This window comes from Carassius auratus, chromosome 8 (assembly GCF_003368295.1).
Source record: "Carassius auratus strain Wakin chromosome 8, ASM336829v1, whole genome shotgun sequence".
Lineage (NCBI taxonomy): Eukaryota > Metazoa > Chordata > Actinopteri > Cypriniformes > Cyprinidae > Carassius > Carassius auratus.
This window is the reverse complement of record NC_039250.1, coordinates 16,058,135-16,070,370: the sequence shown is the minus strand read 5'-3', so window position 1 is coordinate 16,070,370 and position 12,236 is coordinate 16,058,135. Positions and strand designations below refer to the sequence as shown.

The 12,236-nt window shown below is 35.6% G+C and overlaps 1 protein-coding gene across 1 annotated transcript in view; it reads right to left on the bottom strand.

The window, feature by feature from the left end:
• Positions 1–12,236, bottom strand: part of LOC113107413 (anthrax toxin receptor 1-like) — a 51,789-nt gene that overhangs the window by 28,435 nt on the left and 11,118 nt on the right. Inside the window, exons 6-12 of the mRNA XM_026269906.1 lie at positions 11,161–11,240; positions 9,453–9,521; positions 9,179–9,259; positions 7,064–7,124; positions 5,687–5,785; positions 553–622; positions 348–426 (exon numbers count right to left, since the gene is read on the bottom strand). Of these exons, the coding sequence (XP_026125691.1) occupies positions 348–426; positions 553–622; positions 5,687–5,785; positions 7,064–7,124; positions 9,179–9,259; positions 9,453–9,521; positions 11,161–11,240 (539 nt within the window). The remainder of the gene's footprint in view (positions 1–347; positions 427–552; positions 623–5,686; positions 5,786–7,063; positions 7,125–9,178; positions 9,260–9,452; positions 9,522–11,160; positions 11,241–12,236) is intronic.

The following is a 12,236-nucleotide window of genomic DNA, read 5'->3' as shown; positions in this document are numbered from 1 at the left end:
AGAAAAGTAATGAAGTAAGCAACGATTTTAAAATCTGTTTTCATTTCGATATACACATTTACATTAAATATTCCACTCTCATTAATTGAGATGATGAAAATGCACGTACATACAATCTTCCCCTGACTGGGATTTGTAAAGAGATTTTTGAACAGGTTCTGGCGTACGTATGATTTTATAAAACAGATTTTTTTTTTTTTTTTTTTTGCTTTTGTGCATACATACCCTTGTAGGATTAAATGTACAGAGAGTGTTATAAATGAGACCCCTGGATTGGGAACCACTGGTTGTCTCAAACACAAAACACAAGAAACAAAGCACAAAATATGATTTAGAATAATACTTACACAGCTTACAGTGGTGATAGTAACAGAACTAGAGATAAAACTCAGGCCTTCATTCATGCTAACGTAAAGGGAAGCTGCCCTGCAATACACATAATGTAAAAAGTACTTAAATCCTTTGAAAATACTACATTGCATTCCTTAATAAGCCACAGTTAACATTTCTCCCAGTAGAAAGAAAGAAGAAATATGTATCTGATACACTTACGTTCCCTCCTCTCGAAGAACAGGAGCTGGACAGAGCAGATACGTGTCCTCCACTACCAATGGCTTCACCACTAAGAAAAAAAAGACAAATACACGATCACATTTCAAAGAGCAAATCTGGGAAATACAGCATGAAATATTTGCATATTCTTGTCTGATTCCTGTTGCATAAGAAGACAATTGATGAAAAAATTAATCAGTTGTTGAGGAAAGACTGCATCTCATTTTTAGTAGTTACAAAACATATCAACTACATCTTTATCACATTGGATTTAAATGTTCAAGGCTAGAACCTAGAATCAACTCTTATGCAAAGCACATAACCCCTTGTAGCCCTAAAGCATCCAAAAGAAAATCAAAGTTGGTCACGGATTACAGAACAGGGGTAATGGGGCCATTGCTCCAAAATCTGACTGTCAAGGGCCACCAACTGAGACGCCAATATCACCCAAAAAACAATGTAATAGAATATTTATTGTATCTCTCAGATGCAACTCTGAATTACTACACTCAAAAAATCTAATGGACAAATTGTTGCTTTAGCTCTTGACACAGCAAAAGCAAGAACACAGAAGAAAATTGACAAATATAACACTTCTGTGTTTTTCTTTTCCTGCAGAAATCTGTTTGTTGGTGTAGGCGGTCGGCTCAAATCCCAAAGAATCAAACTTCTGGCAGAGGGTCATGCTGTCACTGTGCTTTATTTGGCTGTTTACCCATAGCACACGAGGGAAGGTCATGTTGTACTACTAAGTAAAGACGTGCACATGGTTTCGACTTACATGATAAATCAATAAGAATGATTGTTTAAAACCAAATTTTGTCTTTCAAGAGGGAAATGGCCACTGAGATGAATTCAATAGTCATTGTGTCTCATATGCAATCAACTGACTACTTGAGGATTTTCAAGGTTAAAGAAAGGAAATGTAAATCAAAGACAGCTCTTCTAAACATCCCCAAACCCCTAAACACTCACAGTCCATTCACATGCATACTGCGATCAAGCAAAAACCTGTGAAAATGAAAATACATAAAACAAATTCCCATTCTCTGAAGCAAAGTTGTCCTAGTTTGAATGGAAACTACAACAAATAGCAAATATTTGGCATACTCATTTGCCCCAGTGGCAAAAGAAAAAAATACACAATAGCATGTCTGTTTACTTTTTCAACTTGTATTTGGCAGTACACGTGTGCTACAATTTGTGTCGGAAATAAAGTATACATTTTGGGCTTTAGTGTAACATCACAAGCTTTTGTGTAGCAGAAGGGATTGTGGGCAGAATTGACCCAATCAGCCTGCATTGGCGCACATTAGTATACGTATGAAACTCCATACCATCAAAGCAAATCCAAGGTCAGACAAAAATGTGAACACCTGGGGAAATAGGCATAGGCACTTCTTTACTGAAGTTTTTTGCCCTTAATAAAGCTTCCAACCTTCTAAGAATAGATTCATACAACGTCTGAATAGTCCACCGTTTTGTTGTTGTATAGATTGGGAATCTGCTTATTACTCGTCTCTCCAAAACTATCCACAGTGGTTTGATATTATTCAAGTGAGGTGATGTTGAAGTTCATGATGGTGCTCCCGCTGTCCAAGTTTTATGACAACGACACCATCTTTTTCACATTTTATCATTGGTGTCTTTTATTGTAATTTTTGCTCTTTCATGAATGTTGACTTCATTGGAAGTTCTCGGTCAAGTCAAGTCACCTTAATTAATATAGCGGTTTGAACAATTGTGACAAAGCAATTGAACAGCGCTAAATAGGAAAATAGTGTCTCAACAATTCAAAAATGCAGTTCATCATTGAATTCAGTGATGTCAGTGATGTCTCTGTGAGGAAACAGGGTCTTCAAAGTGACTATTGAGGTTTGTTGACACTTTGCTGCAGTAGTTCTATGTTGTTTGGACACAATATTTTTATTTTTATTGTAGCCTACACAAATGATATAAACCCATATACTAATGGGTATTTATATTATTTTGTCCAACCATGTATTTCATTATATTTAGATGCACTAAAAGTCATCTTCTATTCTAATTAGGACAGTATGAAAATTTCTAATCTACAGACTAGTCAGAAGCAAGACAGAAGGTCAACGCGCTGTAACCACACATGGCTCTTTTTCCGACAGCCTGCCATCAGTCTTGGGTTCAAAGTAAGGAGAGCAGGTTTGTGCATGATGGACATTTTCCTTCATTTACAGGACATCCTCTCTAGTGTTTACAGTGGTCAAGAGCAAATAAACAACAGGCCTTCTCAAAGTCAGAGTAGATTTATTGTAGATCTGGGCATGTGCCTTGAGGAGGGGAAAGTGGGACCTTTTGCTGAAAAGTGAACTAAAAAAGGTCAAATTACTTCCATGACACAGTTACACTCATCAACCGGATGTTCTGGTCTTTATCAGACACAAACAATTAGCATGGTGCCATGATTGAAACGTCCGGCTTTAATCAGAGCAAACACAGGCAAAGAGATACGAGGCATCAGAGCTGGTACCCATTACTGATACTGTAAAATGGGATTGATGTCAGATGACTGGGCTTTGATCTACAACCAGTGCCAATTTGAATGAAATTACGATTGTTTGTAGAGAATGAGACCCTCCCTGAAGCTTTAATACCATTACAGTATTGCTGCATATGAAATGTCAACATAGAATCACTTGAACTTTAATAGCTTTACTTCAAAAGAGAAAGTCACCAGACAATTAAAGGCAGATTTAGTTTATTATACAATGCTTAAATTAATTACTATGGCAGTTATGAAAAAAAAAAAAAAGAGCCATCATGGGACATATGTAAACCATGACTCTCTGTCCTGCTAGCCGCTCAAGCAGAAAACAACTCTTTGTTTCTGTAAAGGCAAAGCTTTTTGTGAAAGTTCTCAAGTGGGTGATGCTATGTATTGCAAATCTGTTGCTAACAACACATTGGCAATTTGTAACTATTTTACTTTTGATTAATTAGTGGCTAAAAGAAAGACATTCTGCATTTTATTATTGCATGCTGCTATCATGTTGTCTTGTCTGCCACTTCAAATGCTCAAGATAATGTTTTAATTGTTCATCATCTGGAAATTAATTGTTTAGAAAGTGAATACAACAATATCGTTTCTCTGTGCTGTTATTGTTAAAGTTGAAAATTGTCATTTAAACAATAACTTTGTCTTTATAGTTATCACTTTGTAAAACTATATTTTTATGTCCTATGATTATGCTGTGGATTACAGGTAATAATGCTTTAAATAATGTTCAGTTTCTTGCACAGACCAGCCTGATCTCACAGCAATTTGTACATATTTTACGGGGTGGCCAATTCATTTAAATTGTGCTAAATCATATGTATTTTACGAGTTGCACAATTCGTATGAATTTGTACGAATGACCTAGACCTAACCCCGCCCCTAAACCTACGCATCACTGGGGTCTAGACAAATCATAAAAAATCATGTGAGGTTGTAAGAGTACGTCCGAATTAGCCATCTCGTACAATACGTACAAATTGGTCATGAGATAGCATTGCACAGACTTATTGTTTCGCTTCATAAGACCTCAATATATCGTCAGGAGCCTTATTATATTAATTAAGCTTTTATTAAGCTTTATATTATAAAGCTTTATTATTCTCGTAAACGGGCAGCCACTGACTTGCATTTTATGAAGAATGGTTTTCTTACCATTTGATGTCCAACATAAAATGTTCGTCCTAAAGCAAAATTCGGTTATGATTCACTGTACTTCTGATAGCATACTGATTTAATTTAATCATTCCTGTGACTCATCCACCAGGCTCTGCAACACTTTGTGCAAGAAATACACAGGTCCTGTTTAAACATGAGACCTGCAGAGCTGACATTTGCCTGAAGGGCTATCCGAATGCGTTAAGCCTTTTGTGTGCAAGTGTTTCTTTCTTATATTTCCTTGGCAAGAATCCATCCTGTAAAACTCCTAATGCAGCCTTTAAAAACTACTATTAGCCAAAAAAACAAATGGGACTGGCATGGCATTCTCGGCTGTTCCAAGGTTTTTATGAAAATTAGCCTTCTGGGACATTTGGTGGAAAAATGATAGCTAATCAGCATGGTTTATAGATTCTGACTCAAATCATTCCAACCATATGGTAATTATGCAAAAAGGCACAGAAATGTCTTATATAAGACTGATGTCATCCCACACATTTAACCTTTAATAGTCTTCATTGAGCCTGTGATGTGTTCAGCATACGTGGTCTTGGTAATGCAATGTAATGTAATAGTTGGCTTAAAGGCATAGTTCACCCCAAAATGAAAACTGTCACTCCATAACACCATCACTGACTACGTTTACAAGCTGTTAAAATTCGGGCTATGGTCGGGTTAAGGTCACTATTCGGGTTTCTGAAACATTCGGGATAACCCGTTTACATGCGTGAGCAGAGTAAGCTACTCCTGTATACATGGAATGTGTAATCAGTCGCCAATATCCCGATGTAAACGGCGATGCACGGTTAGCGTCTGGACGTAAGACGCAATATGCGTCATTTCCGATTCTTCTTCCTGTATCCAAAGACTCAAAAGACCAAGATTCCTTGCGAATAGAACATGCGCGGAACACACATTTTGATGGGGATATGCCGAAACGCATTTACAAGACCAAATATTCGGGTTAGAAAAGGGGTACCCCAGGTATAATATCCCGGTTTTTAAAAACCGGGATATGAGCATATCCGGGTTTTTGCTGGTGTTTACATGGCCGTGCGCGACTGGGTTATTGCTAATATCCCGGTTTTAAACGGGTTATTGGCTGCATGTAAACGTAGTCAGTGACTTTTTTTTTTTTTTTTTTTTTCTCTGTGAAAGACAAAACATCTTTCCATAAAACAAAACTTTTATTTGATACCTCTGGTCTGTTCTTCACGTCTGTTCACTGAACAAACCTTTATGAAGCTTCTTTGATGCATTTTTGTTACTTGACAATTCATAGTAACTATGATTTGTACTTATATAAAAACAGTGATGCCCAAAACATCATACAGGTTTGAAACAACATAAAGTGTGAGTAAATAATGTCAGAATTGTCATTTCTGGGTGAACTGTTATTTAATTGTTTTAAATGGCACAAAGTTTGAAAAATGTCAAGGTACTTACTTCTGGTAAGAGTGTCATTTATTCTGAAGCTGCAATGAACCTTTTCCACATTTCTAGCATGTAGGAATCCATTTCCTCTCACGACGACTTGGAACGCCTCTTTAAAACAAGAAGTTCACAAATAACAATATTAAATCACGTGGCAAATTTTGAAAGACAGTTGCGAGAAAACAAATCAGAAGATTTTTTTCTAAAAAAAAAAAAAACATGGTTCAAAGCTTTTTTTTTTTTCATTGTATTATTATTATTTGATTGTTTTGTTTTGTTTCATATTATCAATATTTCTTCTAAATTTTGTGGGTGGACAGGTCCATTGTCTGTTGTAACTGTATGAAGCACAGCTCATATCAAAGACACTTTCAAACCAAACAGCTTTCTGCTGGTCAACACAGCAAATTCACATGACCCACTTGAACCCATTGTGAAATCTGTGCGAGAATCTTTCAGCTTCATGCATAGTTCCAGATTGTGTGCATTCCTATTGAAATTAGTAGATAATGTCTGAGAAAATTACCAGACAGCATTTATTAAAAGAACATTTGCAATTTTGAATAGTTGAAGTCAACAACTTACTGCTAAATAAAATTAAATCAAATGTTTAATTTATTTTAAGTGCCTTTTTAACGTTCCAAGAACACATTTTGGGGTTTTTCAGTCTGTGTTTTCAGTCTGTTTTTTTTTTTTTTTCAGATGTGTGATTGCGTAAGGTATGTAATGTAAGGTGTAGGTGCAAAGTCCTATGTTAACTTCACTGGAACAGGAAAAAAGCTTCTTACTCGTCACAGAAGTCAATCAAAAAAGTTTAATCCAAACACAAAATTACAAAACTATACAGAATCCTGATGGCTCCTGTAGCCTTTCCTATGGTTTCACCTGTTAAACCTTTAACTGCTGTTACCTTGAACGTTTAAACAAGAGTTATTTTTTAATGACAGACGAAAACGGTAAGAAAACTGTTTCTCCCTTATTTCCTATACACGAACAACTACCCAGTTCAATCTTCCGCCCAAGAGGGCGTAACCATTAAAGAAACAGAACAGAAATTAGCCTGTACATCAGAAAACATAGGAAACAGTACTGAAATAAATATATATTAAATAAATACAGGAAAAAACAGAACTCCTTCAGAAAGAAAGATACAAATATGATATATTCAGTTTATGCTTGAAATCAACACTCCAAGAAACAATACAATACAAATTATTGAAACGTAAAATTGGCTCTTACATAAGGTATATTTTTTAAATATTAAAATCAACACATCAATTTGATCAGATGTTCACTTTCTGTATCAAACCTATTATACCTACTTTTTGCTGCTTGAGCAGACCTTATTGCTGTTACTCAAGCAGTTGATCTAGTGAGAACTGTACTTACCTCCAGCACAGATACTGGAAGGTTCCGCAGCAAGGATCTCTATGCAGGATTTCTTCAAGATCTGATGGGTACAAAGATAAACTCAGTAGGTCAGCTGAGCTAATGCTAAATGACCATTCAGTTCAATGTCTTTAAAAGGCCAGTTCACACAAAACTGACAATTTTGTCAATTTTCTCACCCTTGAATTGTTCTTTTTTTCTACTGAATACAAGATAATATAGTATGAAGAATGCAAACAGTTACTGGTCGTCATTGACTTCCATAGTACAGAAATAATACAGTGGAAATCACTGAGGACCAGAAACCGTTTGGTTACCAACATTCTTTAAAATACATTTCTTTATTTTCAACAGGATTTACATATATAGGATATACAGGATTTGGAATAACTCAAGGGTGAGTAAGTCATGGCAGAATGCTTAGATGTGAAAATTCCCTTTAAATTAATCTAACAAACAGTTAATGGAAATAGAAAATGGAGAAGACTTTTCTTTTTAAGAATCTACCAATCATAGCAACACTTCTCCTTCAGAGCCTCAACTGGACAATCCTCATGTGGCATTTTTGTTTTGAACATCACATCTGCTTTCTCCGCCTTCATCAGCCATACCAGCACCTATGTGTGGCGAGGTTGTTTTGATCTACATATCTACTGCCTTTCTCTGTCATCCATGGAAGTATGTTTTCAGATCCCGAGCTCCCTGCTGATTTACAACACTCTTCTCCTGAGCTTCAGCCAAGATCTTTCAGCATGCAGCTAATTGACAGCAGATGGAGGCCAGCTGGACTGACCCCAGTCTCAGCTCATGAAACAGTCAGCCTCTGCATGGGCGAGATGAGACTTTACCCAAACATCTCCAAGTTTCTTCCACTTCAGATTCAGAGCTTTAAAAAATCTCAAACGTTGGTTTTCATTGCAAAAAAGAAAGGACACAGTGACTGGGCTTTGATGCTGTTCGGACAGACTCCAGCTGACTGTGGGATCAAAGTGGTCCAGGCAGGGCATGGCAGGTCTCACTGATACTAGAGACAATCCAGCATCATCAGACGGGACTGAATGAATATTCTTGTTTGTTGTTCTTCACTTCTGTGTTTTTCTTTAATTCTTCTGTTCTTCTTCTTCTTTTTTCATTAAGAGGCTGATTCATAGGTTCATTTTTACCCATGAGGTCAAGCATTGTTAGGTTGAAATGGCTCTGTTTGTCCTCCGTTAAATCTGTCGCTGAAGCATCTTTCTCCACTAATATTAGTGGTTGACGAAAACAGATTTTGTGAAGGCCGCTATCTTAGACAGCAGGGTGGTAGATGGTCAATATAAAGCTGATACGATTTCACACTATTTATTTTAAAGATATAACACATATTAGAAATAAATTATTTGAAATAAATTATGAAAAAAAAACTTGAATATGATTCTTGATTATGCAATCTTATACATTTTTTCACAAAAAAATACAATTGTTAAAAATGTGAATAAGGAGGAAGTCAACACTTTAACCAATAGTGCACTTAGAAATGTGTCTGTGAACAGGGAACACAATTTTTCCAATTAACATAAGGCAGTGCTACTTTTATGCTATATATAAAATTAGCATAAAAGTAGCACTACCTTATGTTAATTTAAAATGTGTGTATATATATATACATATATATATAACTACTGGAAGTCCTGATGGATGTCTAGGAACTTTTCTTAAACTGGTCAAATTAGTATTAAATTAATTCAGCAAAAAGAAAGCAATGCACAGAGAGTGCATGAATGACTGGTCATGATGAACTTTTCACTGTAAAACAAATCATCTTATTTTTAAATAAAAACTTGAGTTTAATTGCTTACAATTAATTTAATTTAAAATATTAAACCGACATGATACCAAAATAACAACCTGCAGTGGTGCACTGTAATTCTTTAACTACTTTGAATTAAATTAATGCTAAAAAAAAAAAATAATAATAATAATAATAAAACTGACAAATAATAAAATTGGTAAATGAATGGAAACAATCATAATGGTATTTGTTTTATATAAAAATTAAATTGTGACTTTGCCCATAACAGAATTTTTCACATAGAATGCAGTGTACTGTATTAAATAATCTACATAAACACTCACCGAACCAATGACACCCTGTAGAGCTTCAAAGCCATCGTTTACTGGAAAGACATGATCTTTGCTGTCAGCGATCTTGGCCAGCTAGGAAAAGTGAAAAGTAAATAAATAAATAAAAAGTATTACAACAAATTGTATAAAGTATACTTACTTAAACAAGTGCTAGTCCATATACACACCAATCATAATTTATAAAAATCTTGTAACACTTTGGCATAAGTGCCAAGATCTTGTTTAAAGCTTATCATACCACCAAACAACACACACACAAACACACCTGAGTCTCATTGAAATCCTTCACTCCTACGCAGTACACAGAGGCACCCAGGCTGCGAGAGCGATTGGCCTGAGAGAAACAGAGCAGAAACACTTCAATCACATTAACTGCTTCATCTACAGATCACAATTTTAAAATTCATTTTAACTTATTAACCTAATATTGTTGATTCAGTCATTTTCATATACTGTATCATGCATCAATGCAATCTCTAGAGATAATCTATATAACAATTTCAACAAAAATTTATGTTCCATCATGTTTCATTTATTTGGCAATGTGTTGTAGTGTCAGGGTAATCATTGTTGAGGGATATGAGTGAAGGGGAGGGGGCTCTCTTGCTTTTCATGTGACACAAAGCAGCAACAAACTGATACAGGCTAACAGTATGTCACTGCTGAAAAAAATATTACTAATTATAACACTTTCATTGTACGAGAGAGAGAGAGAGAGAGAGAGAGAGAGAGAGAGAGAGAAAATAAAGTTTACATTATCAAAGAACAATTTCCCTTCAGTCTAGGGAGTTCAAGCACTCTCAATAAGTCATCTCATCTTGCAGTTATAAACTCAACAGAATCGTTGGTTATAATGTGCAGTGCAAAAAAGGTGTCTGTCTCTGGCTCTGTGGTAGCCAGTGAACTGTGCATTTCACCCAAAATTGGGAGGGAGGGTGGGGGGCAAGCTTGTTGACTTATTATTTCAGTGAGTGTGGCTGATATTTTGTACATAAAAATACATGTTGATGATTTATACCGGTTTATGATAGCTCATGAGATTTGCTGTTCTTTATTATTAATTTGTTTAAGCAGTGGCTCTTATCGGTTGGTACTGTTGTGATATTGTTACCATCTGTATTACAGGATGATGAAGAAAAGAGAAACGTGTGATGTAATTCCCAGCATGCAAATTAATTCAAATGGGACACCGATGACCCTGACTTTACCTCGTGAACACCAAAGTAAACATTGCTTTCAGTGACGACACCCCTTGCGAAAATGAAATACACTTAATTTTAATGAATGTGCACTTGTAGTGTACTTCAAATTCTGAAAAGTCTATAAAAAACTTGTAGATAGTATAACATTAATTAAATAAAATGCTATTTAAATGGACTTAAAATGCATTTTGTAATAATGTCAAATAAAAAGTGATAAAAAGTAGATTTTAAATTTTTATGTTTTAATAATATTTTGTCATGCTTTAAGTACAGTACACTTAAGATTATGATGTGTAACATTCTAAAGCACATGTAAAGTACTTAATTATAATTATAACTGTGTTTTTAATGTCTTAACATTTTTAAATGCACTAAATTGCCATTTCATCATACAAATGTGTAATTACAAATATATTTACGTATATGACATACAAGTTACAACAGAAATTACAATAAAGCATTTGGCAGAAACCTTTAACTATATTTTAAAGACAATTTGTTTCATTATAAATTACAAAGATTTACTTTCAGTAAGTCCTACTTAAGAGGGTCATAGTGGCATCTTATAAATGCAATTAAAATATTTTTTTATGAAATTGCATTAACATGCAATCAAGTGTCCAAAAACATTAAAATCAGTTTGTGTTTAAATATATTCTTAACTATTATTTATTTCCATAAAAAACTCTTAACATAAAGCATACTTCTTACAAGGGACTGCCAAGTCCTCCACTCTTTTCTTTCTCTTCCTGATGCTTTAAACATTCTCACCTCTCTCTCAGCATAATAGAAGAGATCTTCATGCAGTTCTCCATCTGTGAGGGCGATGATCACACTGGCTGTGCGGTATCCTTCACATAGAAACAAAGTTTTCATCATGTTTGCAACTTAATGCCAGATTTTGAGTTACACCTTTTTCATCCATTTTACCATTTGAAACAGCTTAAACAAGCTACATTGGCTCAGCTAGTCACCAGCTTAAATAACCAGTTCAGACTGCTTTGCAGGTTACCTTAGTATAAGCAACAATTTCATATCCCAGATAGCACATGTACGTCTGCAGGACATCTGTTAAAGATTGCTTAATCTGGAAAGCATCAGCTGTGTACATCTGACAGACATCTGTAAGATCTATGTACATGTGCTATCAGGTACGGGTTTTAGGACCCAAAAATGAAATTTCTGTCATCATTTATTCAAGCCTGATCTCATGACGAAAACCCACAATATGTAGCCCCATGTACATTCCGTGACATATTCGATGTGAAATGTATACTGAGTAGTGCTTTATGACGACATAGTCGGTGAAAGTCCTGTCCATTTCTGATGGTCTCTGCCCTATTAGCATATACACAGTGAGTGAGTGATACTGAGTGAGAAGCTGCGGTCCAGCATTACTGTTCTCTTGCTGTAGCTGCTGGAGGTACAATTTCAGCACCAAAAAGCCATTTAAAGTGTCTTGTGTTGGGATGCATCAACAAACATAGGAGTTTCCATAGACTGCTAAGGACATGGTGGTTACATTTAATTTTCGAAGGAATTGTCCCGGAAACACCCCCCCCCCCCCCCCGGAAAAGTCCTATACTTTGTACTAACATTTTACACCGGACTCGACTGCCTCACAAAGGGGGGGCAGTTCAGCACTGGAGTTGTGCAAAGATCCAGACAAAGTAAGCATCACACATAATGTTTTGTTCTCAAAGAGATTCTTGCCTCTTTGTAAGGATAATGTTGCTAAAGCTACCATTGTCAATGCCTGTTTTCACTAATGCTGCCCTCACGTGCTACCAAAATGATCATGAATAGGAATGTGGTAGTTAAAGATTGTGTTTGAAAGCAATGTGTGA